Genomic DNA, 23580 nt, shown 5'->3' on the forward strand with positions numbered 1-23580 from the left:
CAAATAAAGTCGATCAAATATTTGAAAATATTTAATCACAAGTTTGTTCCTGCATCAAGTTAAAGTATTTCAATTATTTAATCGTACAAATTAAGAGCGTCTCTTTTGAAAGAAGTGTGGAAAATTTAAACCGCCTGCAGAGAGTAAGCGATGCAGCGGGCTACGTCCAGCTGCGCTACGTTCTGCCACAAGGTTTGCTCTGTCGTGAGCGCAGCCATGAGCAGCAGTACTCAAAAGAGAACTACAAGATCTCAGGAGAACTACAAGATATCAGGAAAACTACAAGATCACATGAGAACTACAAGATCACACGAGAACTACAAGATCACATGAGAACTACAAGATGACAAGAGAACTACAAGATCACAGGAGAACTACAAGATCACAAGAGAACTACAAGATCATAAGAGAACTACAAGATCATAAGAGAACTACAAGATCACATGAGAACTACAAGATCACAGGAGAACTACAAGATCATAAGAGAACTACAAGATCACATGAGAACTACAAGATCTCAGGAGAACTACAAGATCACAGGAGAACTACAAGATCTCAGGAGAACTACAAGATCACACAGGAATATAGAGAAAACAAGGTACAAAGAATATGTTGCTTTGTCTTTGAGAGGACGATTTTTTGTTCATGCAGTTTGTACGTCATGTCGATGAAGTGATAGAACATACTATCGGCAGTCTGAATGTTGTGTTTTACTTTGAAATTGACCGGACGCTCAGTGCGTTTCCTTGTCTGACTTCCTGTCTGGGTCATTTTATTCTATTCAGCTTGGCGCGAGCTTCCAGCGTGCAGGAGCTTTCGGCGCGTGCTTGAAAAGTGGAAAACTTCATGTTTGCTTATTACGTATTTAAAATGGAGCAGAGTGGAGTGGCGCTGCAGAGACTGGGCGCTCTGCGTGTCGTGGAAACACAATCATTGCTTAGAGTGGGAGGGAACAGCGCTGAAGGAAAGCACACACAGACTTTGTGGAAGTGCGGTTAGGCCAGTGATATACGAGTCAGGAAGTCCAGACCAGGAAACAAAGGAAATCATTTACAAATATTCTTTTTTTTTTTTTTTTAAGATTTATTTTTGGGCTTTTGTGCAGAGATAGGACAGTGGATAGAGTCGGAAATCAGGGAGAGAGAGTGAGGAATGACATGTGGCGGGGGGCCACGGGTGGAAGTGAACCCGGGCCTCCCGCTTGAGACGACAGCCTCAATACATGGGGCACGTGCCCTAACCACTGCACCACCAGCGCGCCCCTACAAATATTCTTGCTAAGAGTTTATTGTTTGCAGTGTAAACGATTTCTCCGTTTCATCATCCAACTTGTTCTCTTTGTGCTTTTTTCTATCAAATTCTGGTTTCAATGCAAATTATCACGTTTTTAAATCCATATTTTACACGACATCATGAGGTTATAAGAGCAACAGAAAAAGTGTTCATGTCAGCTCTTCTTTGAGATATAGGAGATCTGACAGCCACATATTTCCTTTAGATTTATTTTTTATGAATTTTTGAAGTCAGATTACTTTGCACATGAACATGTCCATCAATCCGTCCATCCATCAATAGATGATGAGATAGGCCGAGTGATGGGCTGACATCCGACATGCATTTTACATCTCTGCTGGATTTATGCATTAATAAAGGAGTATCTTTTCAGTTTTCTTTCCTCCAGAATTTCCACCAGTTGCAGCATCCTGACATTAGAGAAGCATTGATATTAAACACAGTTGCTGGTCTTGTGCTCGGTTTTCCTGCAGGACTTCCGAGGATCACGGTTGATTTGACGATGATTAATTGATGCTCGGGAATGCTAAAAGCAACTTCTTTGATGTTCCTTTTCCCTCCTCTAGCTGTTCTGCTGTTCGTCCGCTTTTGCGTCATTTGCATCATTTCATCATCCGTCTCTTCTGAATCAAGTCTCATGAAGACATGCCATCTGTTGGAGGTCAAGGGGTACTGGGATCTGGGATCTGGGCTCTGGGCTCTGTGAGGTAATGTGTGCCACCAAGAGATTAAAGCCATGTAAACGCCGGACCTCTGCAGGAGATCGGACTGGATTAACCCCTGTGCTGCCAACTGTGAGGAGCTGCAGGAAACACATCCTTCAGATATCTGACAGTAAAAAAATGACTTTAAAGCTACTGCGAGGACTTAGCTTAGCTGCTTAAGAAACACACTGAAATAAATATCGATGACTCTTTACGAACTATAAAAATAAAAGTAGTAATTTATAACGCCTGATACCGCTTCCAGGGTGAAGGTGACGATGTTGAGCTGCACGCTGCCAAAACTCACACTGTAAAGATTCATGATGAGTTATACGTTTTTACTGTAAAAAGATCAATATGTAACTCTGCCCCCAAGTGTTTAAAATGGGTACTGCAGTCTAAATTCTAAACATTGTAGAGAGCTGTCTCTCCTCTCGCAGGTTGTCATGTGGTGGACACTGAAGCTTCAGTGTTTATCCAGCTCTGCATCGGTCTGTAAACCTTTCTGTGTTCTAACCTCTCTCCATTTTTCAAAAGCATCTCCAATATTGATCCTAGTTTGAGCACGTTTCTGCTCGTGGAGCTTATTAGAAACATGCAGAGGCTTTTTAGGTCGGATACAATCACTTCTATCTGAACCAGTTCTCTTGACTGCTTCCATCACTACAACACCTGTTGGTTTGACCTGATAACTGGTCTCGCAAACTGAGGGGGTGCCTTAAAACCGCCTACCTTCTCTGGTCCAAACAAATCCAGAGCATTCAGGACCAGAATCTAAAGTTAGAAGGAGGACATACTGGCTGCTGCATTGTTGTCAGAGAAGCCAGCACTTCAACATAGCATGTTTCTTTAATGTCTGATCATAGAGTAAGCTCACTTCATAATTTCACTCACTACACATCTCACTGAAGTCCTTTAAGTTAATTGATTTCTCCATACGCATGCTAATGGTCGGGTGAGTTTGCAGTATGCAGTTTAAAGTATGCACGCAACAGATATGTTCAAGGCTGTTCCAAAAACGTTAATTAAAAGTCATGTTTATAAAAGCTTTCTAAAAGAGAAAGTAAAGTTTGGCTTTTGCACATTTCCTGGTTCCAGCCTTGAATTTGTTCCCTCAGGAAGCACTCTCTGTTTCACATTTGAACTTTATCCGTTACTCCATTAGCAGGTGAAAAGCTCCCAATTTTTGTCCTGCATTATTGATAAAGTGTTCACGTTGCAAGCTCAGTCAGCCTAACGGACGACCCGACCACTCAAACACTTTGCTATTTCTGACCACATGCTCCAAGCGTCTCCGAGAGGCCCCTCTTCAGTGTTATCTCTGCCGTCTGAATAAGAAGGGGTCTCTGCCTCCTTATCAGTTTGTCCGTTACATTCTTGGCAGCAGTGGTCAGACAAAAGTCCATTTATGGACATAGGAATAAAGCTCACGCTGTGCCCTACTGACCCACAATGCACCAGGGCTTTATAAAAACCCCTAGACAGAGAGCGAGAGGTTAAAAGCTTTTTGTTGCGTTCTTTTGGGTCATTCATTCTCTCAGTAGTTGTGCTGAGGAGCTAATTTTGCACGTCTTCAACAATGGCATCCCTGACCTCTTCCAGCCGCAGGTCGTCCTCGTCCTTCCACTCATCGTCGCGTTACAGCACGTCCAGCTCCTTCAGGTCGGAGGGCTCACTGGGCGGATCCTCATCTGATTCTCTGGATCCACTTTTTGAGCCGTTTCTTGACTCTGCTGATTACTCCGGTCTGTTTGCAGAGGAGGGCCCCGGAGGTCCAAACTGTTTGGCCCCCTTCAGCAGACACAGCCGATCCTCCTTCGGACAATCTGGTAAGGACGTTTGAGAGAGGAGGTGGTGGAGTTGGAAGTCATTTCTGCAACTACAGATTTTATTTCAGAAAGAAGTAGGTGTAATGAAATGTTTGTATCCAGGAGGGATCGTATCACATCAAACCTGTAGCGTTATGATCACCTCCAGTTGAATCCAGATGTTCCAGGACATGTGTTTGAGAAGGTGGTCTGGGCTTTCTGGGGTGTAAATGCTCAAAAATAAAATGAGAATCAGAGCAGAGAGTCCTTCAACTTAACCATACTCTGATTCAGTCTTTCCACACTGTTGATTATTTTAGTACTATAACGTATTCTCACACATGCTGCGACCACCTGTGTTTAAAATTAAGCCAATGTTAGTGTCCAGTTGAGGATCGCTCAAAAAGAAGAGGACTTTTTTAGAGAGGAAAGGGGGGGGGGGGGGGGGGGGGCACACGATGTCGCTAAAACTAGTTAGAGGGGTCGCAAGATTCCTTCCAAAAACATATAGAAATAGGCAATGGTTTAAAATTGCATATTTCACCAATTAATTTGAACAAATATACAAAAAAATTGTTTCTTACAATAAATTACAAAGATAATATGATGGTATTGGGCTGTTGTGTGGTGTTCCAAAGCCAGTGTTTGGAGAAGCCTAGTGCGTCAAATGTTTAAACCAACTCAAGAGACAATGGGGGTCCCCATTCTTTATTACCTTTATATTGGGGGTTGAGGGGCTAAAAAGTTTGGGAACCCCTGCTCTCGCCCACACTCGAAGAGCGTCACCAATGACGGAGTTTATAATGAGAGTTTACTTACCGCTGAATGAGACATGAGACGACGTAGATTCTACACAATGTAAGAGATCAGCTCAGGTCCACTTCTGGACCAACGGCGCTCGTGCATGTAAGTGAGGGGCGTGGCTTTAGAGGGAGCACAGAGGGTGGGGGGGGGAGGGGTGTAGACAGATTTTGCAGCATGCTGTTCATCACCTGATCTGACCAGACCCCGGGGCAGCTGAGACGTACTTAAAGAATAACGGAATAGAAATAACTGATCTTATGATTTATGGTCTGTTTTGCTTACATAGCTCACATAGAGACAACAGTCTTACAGTCTTAATTCAGCCTGTGTCATAACCGGCTCAAACACTTGATTTTAATGGTACATCAGAAGTCTGACTCATCGTCTCTCTCATCATGCATTAAGAGCTCCACTGGAGCCGTTAGTGCCTCGTTCATGGTCCCCCCTTTTGGAGCATTTTCCGAGGTTCAGGGTGTTGAGACTCTCTTCATTCATTTCCTGCAGCAGCGGGAGAGTAGAATTCATTTCTCACATTACAGTGGTGGGTTGATTGAATGTGAGAAAGAAAGAAATGCCACAGAGAAGAAAAAGACCCGCGGCTCCGAGAAAGTAATGAGCCAGGGTCGTAACAGCGTCCATGCTCTGTGAGAGAAGAGACGCGGGTCGGCTCCAGACCTCAGCTACTGGGTCACAGAAAGAGCAGAACTAAAGGTGGAAAAGGCGTCGTGCGGCCTCTTACATAAAACACGGCTGCTTTTATACAGTTCTACTGCGGCAGCACAGAGCATTAACAACCACTATAAAAAAAGGTTGATGGCATGTGTGGCTCCACAGGCCGATTAAAGCAGAATCAATAATCGTGTTTAATTTGATTTCACTGACTCACGTGGAAGATTCCAGCACCCACATGTCCCATCAAATAAAAGAGAAGATGAGACGTGTTAGATGCTGTAGTTCAGATCTGCACACATGCACTAAACTAAATTTACATCCAGAACAAACATTTCAGTCTCTAAGTTCTCACGTGTTTACTAGTCCCAACATGAAGTTCTAAAAAACTCTATCTGAGCGTCGCAGCTTGGCTTGAGAATGAAGGCACAAAAAGTGATCAATCATTATATTAGGTGCATAGCTGTAATGCACCAGTTAACACGCACTAATTTTTCAGATATCAGTGTGTCCATGACCTCTTCTCGTCAACAAGACTCAACAGACAAATATAAACTGTAGATGGACTTGAGCTTGTATAACCCTTTTCTAGTCTTCTGACGACTCAAAGCACTTTTCACACCTCAGGTCACACCTACACATTCACACACTGATGGTAGAGGCTGCTGAAGAGTCCATCAGAAGCAACTAATCCCATTCACACGCTGCTGACAAAGCAATTCCGGGTTAACTGTCTTGCCCAAGGACACATCAGACATGTTTCTGCATAAGCTGGGGATTGAACCCCCGACCTCTACCAGCTGACCCACAGCCACCCACTCAGCCCCTGTCAAAATGACCTAAAGTACTTTTATTTTGAAATATAAACAAGCTTTTGAAATGCATTTTGAAAGTAATGCTTCTACATAATAAAACCATAGACTGAATATTACTGGACGAAGCCTGAGCCTGAGTGCGGTTTCCATGCTGGAAATGCTGTTTCAGTCTAACTTTCAGTCAACCTAACAACAGGCTGAGAGCTGGAGCTGAGGAGGGTTTTAAGTCTCCTGACAAACCGTTACACCGCGCCCACCTGTCAATCATGTCAGCTACACGCCTTATTGTGAATAACTCTTATCCTTCATTAAATCAAAAGTGATGAGTCATCAAAACATTCACCCACCGTACAGTGTGTGTCGATCAAGACATGAGCTAATCAGACCTATTTGGTTTTTTGAACCAGGCTGTAAACATGTTAATCTCTGCTGTAAAAACAGGCTTTTTAGAATGGGTGTGTATGTGACTTCCTGTGCTTCTGCAGCCAGCCTCTAGTGGACACTCAAGGAACTGCAGGATTTTACACTTCTGCATCAGCTCAATATTTCAACACTGGAGGTTGCTGCTTGAATAAAACAAAATAAAAGTTAGATTTAGCCTTTTATGGAAACAACAACAACAAGAGGACATGCATCCAAACATGTTATTCTACTTTTACTAATTCAATGATTCAATGTTTGTTCAAACATTTGCAGTCGTTTACAGCACATTTCATATGTCGTTTCCTTCTAGCTCCTGCAGGTGGCGCTGTGACAGCCAGGGAGAGCAGTACAGGTGGCGGCATGCGTTGCCTGGGGGACAGCTACTACATGTCAGCTGATGTCAGCCAATTTGAGCCGCATGACATCGTGGTGATGGCCTACAACCACCACGTCGTCATTCACGCCCAGAAGGTGTGTGTGTGTGTGTGTGTGTGTGTGTGTGTGTGTTTCTGCTTCTGCCCTTTGTGTGTGTACGTGTGTGTGTGTGTGTGTGTGTGTTTCCTAAAGTCTGATCCTGTGAGCACTGACCAGGTTTAGCGCCTTCTGAGGTGCTGCTTGTCAACAGGAAAGGCAGACAACTGTTTGGGACCCCAGGCCAGCAGGGGGCCCCAGAGTGCTGACAAACTCCAAACCACCAAACGTGCAAATTTTGCAATGACAATAGAAAAACCTCTCTAACGGGGTAACTTCGGTCATCAGTCCCTCTCGTTGCGCCGCTCAGCATCTCAAACATTGTTAAACATAAGAATACAAACTGAATGTCTGTGTTTTGTTATGACGTGTTTTGAAAAGTACATTTGCAAAGAGATATGTCCATATCATTATAAACGCACAAGAGACCTCAGCACCTCATGACAGAGAGCATGCGACGGCTGCTGAAAGGTACCGCCTCCTTCTCTGGTCCAGCAGTTTCGGAATTAGCCCTGCTGTCAGTTACAGTCGAGACAAGCTGCTTGCTTCCTGTCTCTCAATCCTCTCTCTCTGCTTCGTCTCTCCCCCCCTCTCCCTCTCTCTCTCCCTCTCTCTCTCCCTTCCTTTCTCTCTCTGCTCCCTCCCTCTCTTTCTCTATGCTCCCCCACAGTTTGACATTAGTCATGTTTAAAAGGTGAGAGAGATAGAGGAGAAGAAGGAGGGAATGTTTCTGCAGCAGTGAAGGAGGATCATTTTAACTCGGGTCAGCGGAACTATTCCATGTTGATCTCCTCTCTCTCTCTCTCTTTACCAACTGAGCAGCACTAACCCCTCACACCTCTTTCTTTCACTGGTTCTCACCCTCTTTTCTCACCCTCTCTTGGCCCTGTTGCTCCTCGAGTGTTCGCTGACCTTTCCGCTCGCCCTCCTCCTTCAGATTAACCCCTCCTTCCATGTTCAGCTCCATCTTTTTTTCTGATTTTTTTGGCTTTATTTTTCAGATCCTCGACGACGGAGGCGTCAGTGCCACATTCACCCATAAGTCCCTGTTCCCAGAGGATATGGACCCCTTGTCTGTCAGTGGAAACATTCATCCTGATGGCACTCTGGTTGTGAGCGTCCGCCGGACAGCAGCGCTGGGTGAACCGGAGCCCCCGGCTGTCCCAATCTATCGCAGTGAAGCTCATCTTTGATCCCCCCCTGTACTTCACTGTACATCACCTCCTGATGTTTAGTGACTGGCAGATGATGAAGTTGTGATTTTTAAATCTTAAAGTTTGTGAAGGAGAAGTTACCGCTGAATGGATGCTAACTGTTTGTCCTAATAATCAGTCCAGCAGACAGACTGCTTCTATATTTGTGGTTAAAATGTTTGATCCCGAGAGGATGACTCCCAGTGATGACATAGAGCCCGGGCACCTCTGTCTGGTTAAAGTTTCCCTTTATCAAGATGGTTAAAGGGCGAGTGGGGACAACTGCATGAACTTGATTGTTTGCAAAATGTATAGATGATAACATACGACACATATCGCTCCCCATATTCATAAAACTTGAAGAAGTCTTGTGCTGCTGAGAGACGACTGCAACGTGTATTTTTGTATTTTACCAACGACTGTATGAAACATGGACGTATAGTCTCAGTGACGTCACCCTTTGGTTTCTGAAGAGGCAATTTTGAAGCCCAGAGATATCAGCTGCCATGTTGTAAATTCTGTCACAACCTTGGAGAGAAAGAGAGAGTAAAATCCTCCCCAATGATGCAAACACAACCCTAACCCTACTAACCCTAACCCAACTCTTAGGCTGGATACAAACAGAATTTATGAACTTTAATATAATAATTCACCCTGTACAGTTTTTACCAATAAACAAGTGAGCTCTGTGGATCAGAGTCCTGATTTGTTCTAGGCTGTTAACATGTTGATTTTTGTGTTTTAAAACAGGTCCTCATAGCATGAAGTGTCGTTTTTATCCTTACGTATCGGCTTCATTTTTCAACAAGAAAGAACAACTGCCGCTTGATCTGCACTTACCATAAAACTTCTCCTAATAGCCCAGCCGTTTATAAACCTCAGTCCATATACTGACCTTGCCTTTATTTAGGACGGGCATGAAAACAAGACAGGACCTTTGAATCATCTTCAAACATAACTTGTGCAAAACTAAGGAGCCCCAGAAGTCTCAAAAAGTTAAAAAAATACATATATATCTTTTGCGCTATAAAAAAGACTATAACACACTAAATTTACACCAGAAAGAATATTTAGCTGTGCAAAATTAGGATGACAAAAAGCAAAATAAATACATCACAAATTTTAACTTACCTTGTAAAGCAGCATGCAGACCTGTGTCACGTCCAGCACACATACGAGCATCATTCTGTCGTTCTTGCACAGATTTTTGTTCATCATTGGTTTTTGTGTCTTGCTACTTTTTCTCCTTATTTAGGATCCACAAACTATTCCAACACTAAATGCATTGGTGCTCCATTGATTTGTCCAAAGAAGCAGCAACAACAGGCGAATAAAAGGGACTGCAGCTTTTATTTAAGATTTATTTTTGGGCTTTTTGCCTTTAACTGACAGGACAGAGGATAGAGCAGGACATCTGTGTGTGTGAGAGAGAGGGGGGGGGGGGGGGGGGGGGGGGGGGGGGGGGGGGGGTATGACATGCAGGACAGGAGCCACAGGCTGGACTTGAATCCAGGCCGCCCGGTCGTAGGATATTCTTCAAGATGGCACCAAATTTCAATATTCTTTAAGCTCGTCTATATCCAGCAACAAGTGTTATCTTGAGGCGCTTTACAAAAGAGCAGATAAAAGACCAGAAAATGGGATATGGGGAGATGGGATAAGATGCAGGAAGGATTTCTTCTTTGTATTCCTTGCGTTCCTGTTGTCCACACTTCCTGACCGCTGAGGTGGAGGTCGGAGCACGCCGTGCATGAAGGAGAATTATGTAAAGCCGGGTTTTATGGCCACTGGAGGGTAAAATATATCAAGAGTTCTCTCACCAAAATCTTACCCTTTTATTTAAACCGCCCACTTTCAAAGTTTGCAGAGAAAAATAAAAAAGTGTGATGATGACATAAATATTAAGAGATATCTCTGTTGTGATGTTAAAGTTCATTAAGAGGACTAAATGTCACGTTTATTTTCCATGTCACAGCTGGTTAAATTCTCCTGACAGGATGTTTAAGATACAGTTTATAAAAAGGGGTTTTAACTTCGGGGTTATTTTGTTGCTTTCATCTGTACAATCCAAAACATGTTGTGTTGAAGAAATCTTTAAATGCATGCAGTCCCCTGCTCTCATGAATGTTTCAAAGCTTCTGCTTTAAAATAATAAGAAATAAAAGTTGTTTTTAATTCTGCACAAATCCCACAGCTTGCCTTGGGTTGTTTGTTTTTATGACTTGAGCACCACCCGTGCACGGAGCCCTTTGCAAGCCGGAGAAGGAACTTGTATTGACATTTTTCTTTGCTTGTTAGGAGGTGTGGCGTTGAAGAAGACACATGCACACACACGGAGACAGAGAGCGCCGCGTGCCAGTCTCCAGAGGCCTGTCTGCACCTCTTACCAGCCATTACATCAATCTGTCTCCAAGTGACACCAGCACTTCCTACACTGTAGCTGAGAGCAGGAAGACTTTTTTTTTCTTTCTGAGTGACACCTATATTAGGTATTCATCAGAGCGAGGGTGGCGACGGCACGGACAGATGGCGCCTTGCTCTACGTCGCTCATGTGTTTCTAAGATCATTCATTGCAACACGGACGAGCCGCTGCAGCTGTGCTTTGATCCAACTCAGCTCTGACTTTCGCGCTCAAATATGCACGCTGCTGCTCGCTGCCGCACACTTACACGTGTTGATAACCCAGTTGTGTAACAGGATATCGAGGTTTTAGTGTCACATCACTACAGCTACTAACCGGCAGTGAGATTACAGTGGATTATATGGGATGTACGAAGCACAATAGAAGCTTTTAAAAAAATGGTAAAGGATCACTACAGATCTCACACACACACACACACACACACACACACACACACACACACACACACACACACACACACACACACACACACACACACACACACACACACACACACACACACACACACACACACACACACACACACACACACACACACACACACACACGTCTCACTCCATGTCTCCAGAGAAAGTCTCATACTTCCACCTGAAGCTCTCCGAGGGACCAAGCTGCAGCCTACTTAATGAATGAGCTCATTTAGCTTGTTAAGCTTTAACTCTTAACTCTCCAACCATACAGTCCAGATGCTCTCCTCTCATTCCCTCACTGCAACACAACAGAACGAGAGGAGTGTGTGTGTTTGTGGGTTCTGTGAAGGAGGATGCACCAGAAGGAGTCGAACACAGGGAAACAGGGACACAAGAAACAAAATCAGAGTCAGTGAGAAAAGTGTGGGGATGTTGAGGTGGATACAGATAGAAAAGCAAATCCAGGAACATTGTATTTGGGTTCAGAGGTGTATTTGTGGAGGTAAACTGTTCAGAATTAGAAACCACTAAACAGCTCTCGTAAAGAAAGTATGTGCGACTTTCCATAAAAGCCTAAATAAGTTTTATTTTGGTTTATTCAAGCAGCGACCTCCAGTGCTGAAAAATGAAGCCAATGCAGAAGTGTAAAAATCCTGCAGTTCCTGGAGTGTCGCTGCTGCAGAAGAACAGGAAGTCACATACACACCCATTCTAAACAGCCTGTTTTTACAGCAGAGATTAACATGTTTACAGCCTGGTTCAAAAAAACCAAATAGTTGTGATTAGCTCATGTCTTGATCGACACACACTGTACGGGGGGTGAATGTTTTGATGACTCATCAGTTTTGATTTGATGAAGGATAAGAGTTATTCACAATAAGGCGTGTAGCTGACATGATTGACAGGTGGGCGCGGTGTAACGGTTTGTCAGGAGGTTTAAAACCCTCCTCAGCTCCAGCTCTCAGTCTGTTGTTAGGTTGACTGAAAGTTAGACTGAGACAGCATTTCCAGCATGGAGACCGCCATCGATGGGACTCCAGCGCCCCCTGCAGGAACAGACGGGTGAAGTCTCTCAGGCTTCAAACATTCATATTTACAGTCTGTGGAATAAACCTGCATTTTTGTATTTACCTACAATAACTGCAACAGCAATAGAGGTTTAATCTTTGAGTCAGATCGGGCGGCTTGAATTTCAGGGCATTTAAACTTAATCCTGCAGCGGTGAGTATTTCAGGTGGACCTTGTATCCAATCACAACGCAGAGCTTGTGCTACAAGTACTGCATAAAGCAGTTCACTCTCTGAGCCGATGAAAAGATTTGGGGAAAAATGAAATAATTCGATCATTATTGCGTTATAACTGTGTTTGCTGCCCCACTGGGAGCATCAGCATGAGAGAAATACGGTGCTCCAGGAACGAAGACGACAGATGGGAGAAAATCACAGCAGCAGAATAAAAAAACACACTCAAAGGAGTCATCTTCCTGTTTGTTAAAATCTCATTTATTCGTCCCTGATATACAAAACAAAGTTTGTTGGCTTGTATAAGAGCGCTGACAACAGTCCATACAGCAGGAGTCACTACAGAGCCTCTAAACACCAGACGCACGAAAGTTTCCCAAAGTCGAAATGAAACAATACCTCCGGGCGTCAAAGAGCCGGTGAGACTTAGGGAAACCTTCCGTCTAACAGATCTCGTTCTCACACGCAGGCTCACGTGTGAGCGTCACGTCTCCTCGTATTCGAACATCTTTTTACACTTTTCAGGTTTCTTTACAAAAATAAGGTTATCTTGCATTCATGGCATCAATTAAAATGGGGTTACAAAGTGAGATGAACAACTGTTATTGCACAAATTTGATTACCTACAAGTAGATGATCCGTAAAAACAACAAAAGACCCCCCCCCCCACCCCCCCAAAAAAAATGAACATTTTCTACTTTGATTAATACACACTAATAAATACGCCTCCACCTCGGGTTGATGTCGGTCTGCTAGAAAACAAGATGAAATGTCTGCGGAGGGGAAGGTGGTCTCTGGCAGAACGCAGAGTCCTAAAAATCGATGAAAGGCTCAAACAAATGAACAGAACCAGATCAGACGAGTGGATCTCAGTCAGTCCCCGGGGTGAGCAGATAAGGGGGGGGGGGGGGGGGGGGACAAGACGTCAGGTCGCCATGGTGATAATTGCACACTGAGCTGACAAATCATCAACCCTGCTCACATTTGTGTGTGTGTGAAAAGTGCCTCGTCCACATGCATAAGACTAGAAAAACAAACACTTGTCGATTGCTTTTGAGAAGGAGAGTTGATGCAGGCACTTGTGGAATGGACGCCAACTGACCTCCTGCAGGTCCCTTCAAAGGTCAAAGTTCAAGGAGAATTCGAGCATTATATGTACCTAATTTGACATATTTTAGGGTCTCAATTAAGCCTGATTTAGACTTCTGCGCAGTAGCATGCCCTTTAGGCAGGTACCTATAGAGAAGTCTACGCCTGCAACCTGACATGCACTTCCATAAAAATTCAACTACACGATGAAGCTACGCATACGACAAGCCTTGTGATTGGTCTACCATTTCCCCTCCTGATAGCGAGTCTAACTATGACGGGAAGATGAATATATGTGAACCTGTGTGTTTAACGAATGCTAACTGGTAGCCTGAGCTAACAACACTGTCCAGCTGAACATCTCCTCCGATGTTTAATCAGCTGCTGCTCGATATGCGTCAGCTCCAACTCTGACATTGTACGCTTGGTTGCAGTCGCCACGGTTTCCTGAACGTAAAACCAGCTGAGAATTTGGTCGAAGCAACTAGCGGTATAACTAGCATAGAAATTGCTCTAGCATTGTAGGTGGAGTATTGCAGAGCTAGGCGGACTCACCGATGCACAAATATGAAGTGCTCAGGGTGGTGTAGGCCACTACAGCGTTGATTCAACTCAGAAGTTTAAACCAGGCTTGACTTGAATTGTCTTCATCATTATCTTAAAGTTCTGTCGCTATAGAAATCCTTTCTTTGAAGATATTTTCACTTTGAAACCACCAAAGATATTTAAGCCGTTACAGCTGGACGGATCTACAGTCGTCCATTGAAGAACTTCTTGTACCTTTTTAGTCTTTGAGATCCAGAAATTCAATTTAAAAATCAATAATTCTCCTTCAATTCGTCCCTGACTTCACAAACATATTTCATCTTTGCTTCCTCGCCAGGAAGCCACGAGCAGCCTTCAGCGTTATTTGCACTTGTCTTAGTAGAAATGTTTCCGACAGCATGTCAAAAGATAAAAAAAAAACAAAAAAACAACCCAAAAACAAAAACACAGAATTCAAATCAAACCTTCAAATCTTCACGTGATACAAATAGAAAACATGTTATAAAACCAGCCCCCGTAAATCTCTTTCAAACAGAGAGTAGTCAAAACTTTGAGATTAGTTCATTAAATTATGATTCTATATTACACACATGATGATGTTAAATATATTAATCTATGAGCACAACTCGCTAACCCAGCCCCGCGTAAATAAAGCTCATTGCATGAATGGAAGACACCGATCAAAGTGGAATTATTCGGACACTGAGTATAAAATAAGAGACTGTAAGGACGAACGACAAACAGGCACATTACGGCAAACATCATTCATACGTCCCGTGTTCGACTTCTGTCAAGTTTCTGTTTTTATTTTTGGTACATTACGATCGTATAAAATCTCACGTGCACTCTCACATGCAGAGCCATGCTTCTTTACTTTTAGTGGTTTGCAGCAAGACAGGAAACCACCAAAACTTAAACTCATGCATAGCAACAAATGCTAAGTTAGCACAATGAAGCCGAACTATGAGTGCATATTTAAGGCCTCTGAACAGCAGAGCTAGAGAAGGTAGAAGATGACATTTAGTTTAAAAACAAAAACATTACAAATATATTTTAAAGGCAGGGTCGGTCATTTTCTCAAACTAGCATGATTTTGAAAGTAGCATTCCCTCAGTGTTCCGTCTGCACCAACCAAAAGCCACGCCCCCTCACTTAAATGCTTGAGCGCCGTTGCTCCAGAAGTGGACCTCAGCTCATCTCTTACATTGTGTAGAAACTACGTCGTCTCATGTCTCATTCAGCGGTGAGTAAACTCTCAGTATAAACTCTGTCATCAGTGTGGGCTAGAGCACGCAAGACTTAGAGAGCGAGCAGACAGGGAGGCGTCTGATTGGTTCATCAGATTGGTACCTCGTGGCAGACATTGGTTGTAGTTTTTAAAGACTTACAACTGCTACAGATGACGGATTTTCTTTGTTCCTTTTTCAGAGAACATGAGTTATAAATTTCTGACAATTTCAACCAAAATCTGAAAAAGTGGATCTGGAGGAAATGACCAACCCTGCCTTTAAATAAAGGAGTGTGTCGTTGAGGATGTGTTCGTGGTCAGTGGCTTAAGGGAGTAAATACATGGAAGAGGAAGAAAAGACGGAGGGGGAGAAATCAATACGCAGAGAGCTCGCCGACAAGCAACACGCATTATGTAAGACATGAATAATTAAATACACACAGTATATGTGTACATCATCCGTCATGTCCGAGCGCTCGCTGAGTCAGTAACAAGGCCGCCATTTAAACATTAATGGCTCCAGCTCTATGCTTCATCGCTCCGCCATGATTGGCTCGTAGCAGTAATGTCACAATCATTCTGACTTTGACTTCAAACGTTGCTGACTCTCACCAGGGGCGTGTTCAGACTTTTTGGACTGGGGGGGGCGCTGACTTTAGCAGGGGTGGCCTGAAGTGGGATGTCAAAATATCAATTATTTAACCCTTTCTAACCTCGCCAATCCTGCCTATGTTATAACAAAAGATAATGGAAACATTAGCTTCATCTTTGACACAAAATAATATTTATATCAAAGTCAGAATTTAAAGGACTTAAAAATGTGCATGCAAACTACCCAACGTTTGGTCCCGACAAATCGTCAGTTAATTCATTGAAAGTTCGACAGAGTGCGTTCCTTTCCTGACCAAAACCGTTTTTCTTCTAATGTAAAGTTAGCTGTCTTTAACATGAGGCTCTACAGGGATTGACTGACTTTAAGAGCAGCCCCCAGTGGTCATTAGAAGAACTTCAGTTTTTTGGTTCTCCAACACTGAACTCATTTTTGGGCTGCTGTCGCCAAATGTATTTAGCATCTTTTGGCTGTGGGCAATCAGGCAAAGAGTTGGAGAGTTTGAGGTGGATGCTCTCCAATCACTAACACGGTTTCTTTGTGTGTTTGTTTGACATGCCAAGATCTTTCTGCACTGCGCATTTCTTAGATTAAATTGTAAATTACATAGTTGTTACAATTATTGTACAACTAAAACGATTATCATCCATCTGGCAACATGGATCATTCGTCCCTCACGTCAAAGATCTGCAATAATCAGGCTGCTCATGTAAGCTATGGAGTGTTTATGTGAATGTTAACAACAAGGTCTGCAATCTGCACTGAGTCATTACATCATACAGCCGGTGGAGGGGAGGGGGTAATCTGTGTCACTGATAGTAATGGAGGTTAGCGAACATGGAAATCAAAGGCAGATTGATGAGAGGGCCCAGAGCAGCTGGTTAGGTAATGATGTCTTCAGTCTTTCAGCCATCCATTTGCTCCCTGTTCTCCGTCTCTCCCTCGCTTCCTGCCCTCTCCATCCGCCCCAACATTCAGACGAACCGTTATTAACAGCTAAATTTAGATAAGCAGAAAACTCTCTGAGTGCATCGCCGCCGCCGTCTCTTTGTTTGCCAGTTTTCTAATTTGTCTTTGTGATGTAAGGCTGTAGCTACAGTATGAGAGGAGTATACGTTTTGAAAAGGGCTACAGGTGCTCTCGCCGCTGCCCAACGGCACGCTCGCTTGCATAGACGTGCTCTCAGTCTGACCATTAAAGGTCTTAAGCGGAGAAATGAGGACAAAACAAAACAAAACAACAGAAAAATAAGGCATCAGTCCCATAGTTCAATGCGTCTCAATCGGACAAACAGTGATTTACATTCCAGTTCAACCCAGACGACCTGATGAGCCGGAAACGAAGAGTGAAATGTGTTTAAGATTTAAAAGGAACAAGTCTTTTGTACGGACGACTATCAGGGCCAGGGATGGAAAAAAAGAACGCTAATTTCTAGAAAGCCAGAAGCGAGGTATAGAAAATAAAAACACGCCAAAGGAAGTATTTTTTCAGATTTTGAGGATTTCCATTTTAACTTCAACATTTACCGTAAAACGTCTAATAAAAGCCCATCACAAGTTCAGGCCTAGTCCCTTTGAAAATCCTGGAGTTGCTGCACGTTGTGCTAATGAAGGCAGCTCTCAGTTAGAGGCTCCCGATGCGTTTAGTGTCCATTAGTTTGCAGTTAAAAATGAAAGCATTAAAACATTAAGATGGACTTCAACATCTGTGAGATAAAGATTGAAAGAAAAGAATGCTTGTAAGCGTTCCAGCTGTGCAGCAGGTCGGCATGCTTGACGCCTGTCTCAGTTAAAGGCAGGGTCAGATAATAAAGCCTGGGCTTTCAATTGGAGTTTTACGGTACTTTTTTCTGCTTTCTATTATCAAAAAGCTAAATTAATCTTGACTTTCTTGATTTCTTGATTCTTGACTTTCCAACTTTTTCTGTTTATTTCTTGTCATCTCTCACTCTTGTTCTTAAAGGTTTACATATTCTCCTCCTCTTCAACCAGTTTAAATTGGTCTCAGAGCTCCTTAAAACATGTGTGTGAAGTTTCTGGTTCTAAATCCACTCTGATCCTGTATTTGATCATGTCTATAAACCCCTCTATTTCAGCCCTGATCAGAACAAACTGTTTCTGTGTCTGTAGCTTTAAATGTAAATGAGCTGTGTCTGACCACACCCCCTCTCTGGAAGGGCTTTGGTGTCTTGGGCTATCTCACTCCATGTCCTATTGTTTACGGTGAGAAGGCAGACTCAGAGGGCAGAACAAACACCTAGCTGTGGGAGTGTCACCCACCTGGGGGAGGGGTTACTGCCCTTTGAGATATCATGAAGGGAAAATCTCCAAACGGCCTGTTTGAGCACACATTTTCTGAAAAGTGGAGCAGGCAAAAGATGGAGAGGATGGACTTTTCTCATCATTGGGGGGTTTGTAGGGAGACTAGAGACACATAATAGTGTTAGAGAAGCATGGTGAAGTGGATTTTGTTATTATGTGACCTTTAAAACTGAGATTTTATTTTTATGGACATTTAAACTGTATTCTCAACATTTTGATGCATAAATAGAAAATAATGTCGTCCCATCACCTTTGTTCTTTAGCCTGGCCCTAGTACTCGTCCGTATGTTTGCTCCCTCCCTCTTCATGCACACACGCACGCACGCACGCACGCACGCACGCACACGCACACACGCACACACGCACACACGCACACACTTACAGTATTCTTCCTTGTCATAGTTTCTGAATCTCTCTATTCAAGTGGAAGACTCTTTCCAAAATAAAACATTTTCAGGTTTAAACTTTGATCAAACTCTTAACGATACACAAGTCAAAAAGAAAAAAATCTGCTTAAAAAAATCCCTTTTTTTTTAAAGATTTGAACCCACTCCCTTTGTCGGAATCCACCGACACATGTCCTTTTTCACCCTAATCCACATTTGCTCTGCTGTGGGTTCCCAAGGTAAAATGGAGAGCAGGGCACATGGTTGAGATGTGCTCCACTCCCTCGTGGAGTGTCTGGCTTGGTCAGTGCAAGACTTCTGGGGATAGTACTGGTGATGACAGCGGGGGAAGGAGAGAGAGAGAAGCAGATGAGGAGAGAAATGAGGAGAGGCTGGCGTAGCAGTAGAACTCTTTCCAGAATTAAATATTGATCCTTAGCCCTGAGGATTTCTGCACGTTTGTGGCTTTGGGGGATTAAAGATCTCAGCGCCTCCTCTTCCTCCCCTTCTTCTCTTTTCCCCTCACTGGGACTTCTCATCAGACTCGGAGGGGGTGTGTTCGCGGGGCAGTGACATGCTCTTGTGGCGGTCCCACAGCTTGTGGAGCTCCGTGGCTTCGTTCTCGCTGCTGCTGGTGCCGCTGTCTCTGAAGCTAGCCAGCGGCGGACGCACCTTCACGCCTTTCACTGTCACAGAGCCCTCGATGGCCTTGCGAAGCTTGAAGGGAAGAGAACAAACCGTTAGATCTGAAGGCACAAATTCAGCCTGATGCAAAAACTTCTTGGTTGCTTTCACAGATAAAGTTTGGTGGACTGCGATTCATGGGTGAAGTTACGATCTTGATGCATGTTTCATTTGGGTTGGTTTGCTTTCACACTGCACTTTGTCAAGCCTGTCGAATGTTGTGTACCGGGTCACTAGTTGGAGCTGTAGCTGCTGCCATCCGGCCTAATGCTGAACTATGACCAGGAAGTAAACAACAGTACAGTGGAAGAATGGCATCATGTAGCGCGGCACAGTTTGTCAGTATTTAGATCAATAAAATGGAAATACAGTTATATGTCGGCTGTGTCAGGTTAAACTGACGAATCGACCGGAGCTATTTGTAACCACGGTTAGCACAGGTGTGTGGACGTTCACCTGCATGGAGGACAGAAGGCTGGTGATTCATTATTTAGTCATGGCCATTTGCATGTTTTAAGAAGCCATAGTGACATTTGACCTCCGTGAATAGGACAGAAGAACTGAAGACAAAGAGCTAACCTAAAAACAAAAAACATCAGACAAGAATACTATCACTATTCTTACTCAGAATAATAATGTGATGATTACACCTCTGTGACGTATCACCTTCAATCTGAATGTCATGGAGGTGTAATGGGGCGACCAAGTGACCCCCCCCTCTGTAGCGTTTTCAGAGGTAGTAACAGGTGTTCCAGAGGAGAGAGGGGATCAACTGAGCCAGCGGGGGAGAACAGCGCTGTGTGTGTGTGCATGTCTGACTGTGTGTGTATGTGGAGCTCCTGCTGTGCCGCGCTTCTGCAATGCTGAAATGCAATGTGACCTCACAGACTGGGACGCCATTACACACTATTACGCCGTCACAGAATCCGTATGAACGTACAAAGACGCAATGACGGCGGAGCTAAGTTACAGCGCTTTTGCAGAAACACAGTCTGAAGAGGGCGAATATTTCTACGGCGCTTCAGTTGGTCGGTAGTTCCGGTTTCAGAGTCTCCTCTGTGCTGCACAGTTCAGGCTTCTTTTCACAGTGCCTCATTAAACTGCTGCACACAGCTTTGTCATGGGCGGCCTCAGTGGAAATGAAACTGCTCGCTGGATGCTTCCCTGGCTCTACAGTGATCATGTCAGTACTTTACAATCTGACGCACACAAGCTATTTTCTCTTTTTTATAGAATGTAATACAGGGAACGATCGTGGTCAGAGGAAAGAAAGCACGGAGGCTGAGGTCGAGCTGACTTGTGCTCTCACCTGTGTTGGCTAAATTCTTTCACAGAGGAGAAACGAGAAACGGAAACGATTCCACATTTATTAATCTCTGCGGCTCTCCTCGCCTCCCGCATACCACAGCACTGAAAGTGGATTTAAAATGTTCCCTCACAGCTTCCGCTACAGTAACTACATAATGAAAATCAAAGAGGCTGAGACTGTTGGAGACAATTATTTTAGGACGTGGTTTCTGGAAACGGCCTGAATGACAGCAGCATCGTGTCACTAACATGTGGTTACAGTCGGCACAGATTGAGGCCAAGAATAGCAGAACGATTTCTTTAAATTTTACAAAAGACGAATATGAAGTATGATGTCCTTAAGGGGACTAATTAAAAATGGACTAAACCTGTTATATTTATATTTTTGTTGATTTCCTACATTACCTCAAATATTTCCAACACTTGTCAAAGCCAGAGAAATCCTTCATTTTGGAGTGGTAATGGGACGTGTTGTGTCGTGACGGCCGCCATAACAAACGCAACATGTTTATCGTTGCCGTGGAAATACTGAATGTTACGACAAAGACCATAAGGAAGCGTGAGCTGCTACTGAAAGCTGCCGTACTGTCGCTGTATGTGCTGCTGTGATAAAAACATCATGTACATTATACTCGGATACATTAGCTCGTCTGTAAACGTATTCTCTGCCTCAGGTCAATTTGACCCAGCCATCGTGACTACGGTCAATTGGGAGGTCGTTTTCATCGAGGGTGGGAAGGGGTGGAGTAGCAGAGAGCATCACTCCCATGATTCCCTGCCAGCCTCTGCATCATTTTTTGTCATTGTTTTGATTGAGAGCCCCCTGGTGGGGATGCAGTGTTCGCTGTTTTGGGACATAGAGAAACTTCTGCACTTGCATTTAAAATAATGTTTACAAAAATTTTTTAAATTCAAAATAATCAGAATGCATTGGGGTTGAATGGCCTCTCAGACATATTTATCAGGACATGTGATCGTATACAAACAATATTCAACTTTCTAAATCCATTGGTGGTTTGTGCACACGTTTTCTAAAAGTCTCATTCTTTTCCTCTCTGGTCTCAGGATGACGGATTATTCAGTGTTCTGTTTGGCCGGGTCGAGATCTTCTTTTGGCTGATATGGGGTGAAGGATTTGGCTTCTACAGATCCTGTGTCGCTGCATAGAGCAGCCTTTGCGTACTGTAGGGTGGACATAACACACTGTAATCACGCACACAAACATCCTTGCATTTCTTTTCTCTCACACAGAACGGAGAGGCTGTGATGTAACAGCGTGTCTGAGTGACGGACAGGCAGACCATGTGAGAGGACGGGCTTTATCTGCCTTGGCTGGCTTTTTTGTCTGCTGGAGGAACGCAGAACAAAAAAGCCTAAATGTCAGGGACAGGCAAGCGGCGCTGCACTTAGCAACAATCCTCTCTCCACTTCATGGCCAATTCACAACATGCAAAAGGCTGCAGTGGAAAGAGAGTGAGGCGGGCGGAAAACAGACAGCGAGACAATAGAGGAAGACGGCAATATTAAGCAGCCTTTTGTCTGTCACAGTCTCTAACAGGCGGAGGGAGGAGGAATCATAAATGTTGACTGAAAGCTCTTTGTGTGTATGTGTTCAGCACGGTGACAGCGCTCCTGACGACTCCGACAGTGATTTTTTACGGTTATGAAAGCGGCGTCTAAGCTGCGTTTGTAAATGATGAGAGTCTGGACTTTTACACAACACGGTGTGATGAGAACATAAACCAAAGATTGATCTACATAGATAAAACATGCACATTAATGATGCCCCAATGTCGAAGAATACCCCCAAAAAAGATCGGTACCTCTTTGAGGGAAACCACCCCGATGAGGCGTCCGATGCTGGTGACGTAGGCGTGGTCGAGGCCCAGCAGAGAGAAGATGGTATGGGTCTGCAGGGAAACAGAAACAATCAGTGAAGCAATAAAAACAGTGAAAATAAGAGAGCATGCTGTGTTTTGCTTTAAGTAGAAAGTGAGGTGCAGTTAGAGGAAACGCACCGCTGACTTCAATTATCCAACATGGACGACTTTGTGCACAATGGATTCATTCAAATCGTCCAACATTACTTTAAATGGGACACGATCGTTCTGGGAAATTTGACCAGGGACATTCAAAGTGATCCAGTTGCACAAGTTTATCCAGAAAAGAAAACAAAGAAAGAAAAGTGGTTCATCAGTCGAAGATATTTATCCTAAAAAAGAACACTGCCTTGCCCTGCGCATCATAGCCGTGTTTATGATGTGGATTGATTTAGATTTGATCTAGAGGGAGTTATGCAACTTTCAGTTTAAAGGTGCAATCAGTTTTAATGGTAAACAAAGTAAACTGAAGCTAAAAGTTCTTTGTTTAATTTCTTCTACCTGCAGAGACGTGCCAGAAATCCTACAAGCACCAGGATGCATTGCACTCCAACAGCAGCAGCCTAAGCTTCAGCTGCAGGATATTGTAAACAGTAAATAGACTTGAGCTTGTATGTTTCTTTTCTGGTCTTCTGACTCCTCAAAGCGCTTTTACACCGCAGGTCACACTGACACATTCACACACTGATGGTAGAGGCTGCTGTGTAAAGAGACCATCAGAAGTAACTAATCCATTCATAGGCCGCCTACGAAGCAGCGGGATCAATTCGGGGTTAAGTGTCTTGCCCAAGGACACATCGGACATGTTGCTGCAGGAGCTGGGGATCAAACCCTCGGACAACAGCTCCTTTTTTTTTAAAGATTTAAAAAGTGATTTCTTTCATCTTAGAGACCAGTGCTCAAGTGCAACATCTACTGGACATCTTCTCTAAACGTTGCATGTTATACCTTTAACTTCATATGGTACCCGTTGGCAAAATAAATAGTTTCATGGATACGTGTGAAACTCTTCCTGCAGACTTGAGTCTCCTCTAATGATGATGAGCACACATTAACCTGAGACAGCTGTTTCACGACCGGGATCAAACACACAAGAGGAGGACGTTAAAGGGTGACTAGCCTCTTGTATAAAAAGGGGATAAAAGTCAAGACTGATTTCTATTTATAGTATCGACGTCAAGTTCATGGTTAGCACCAGCTAAGCTAATTAAAGTATCTAGAATATTATATTTGTCAAACTCCAACATTCTGTTTCATTTCCTGAACATACATCA

General features: G+C 43.6%; 2 protein-coding genes across 2 annotated transcripts in view; one reads left to right on the plus strand and one right to left on the minus strand.

The window, feature by feature from the left end:
- The first annotated feature begins 3492 nt into the window (after positions 1-3492).
- On the plus strand, positions 3493-8869 carry LOC109986265 (heat shock protein beta-7-like). Its single transcript, XM_020636855.3, has 3 exons — positions 3493-3826; positions 6827-6987; positions 7989-8869. Exons 1-3 carry the CDS (start codon positions 3577-3579, stop codon positions 8178-8180), a joined length of 603 nt encoding a protein of 200 aa, XP_020492511.2. The 5' UTR covers positions 3493-3576; the 3' UTR covers positions 8181-8869.
- A 3624-nt stretch (positions 8870-12493) lies between these two features.
- The window catches only part of clcn2c (chloride channel 2c), a 135232-nt gene continuing 124145 nt past the window's right edge, over positions 12494-23580 (minus strand). Inside the window, 2 exon segments of the mRNA XM_065960149.1 lie at positions 12494-19151; positions 22250-22336. Of these exon segments, the coding sequence (XP_065816221.1) occupies positions 18957-19151; positions 22250-22336 (282 nt within the window). The 3' untranslated portion in view covers positions 12494-18956.

This window comes from Labrus bergylta, chromosome 11, assembly GCF_963930695.1.
Source record: "Labrus bergylta chromosome 11, fLabBer1.1, whole genome shotgun sequence".
Classification (NCBI taxonomy): domain Eukaryota; kingdom Metazoa; phylum Chordata; class Actinopteri; order Labriformes; family Labridae; genus Labrus; species Labrus bergylta.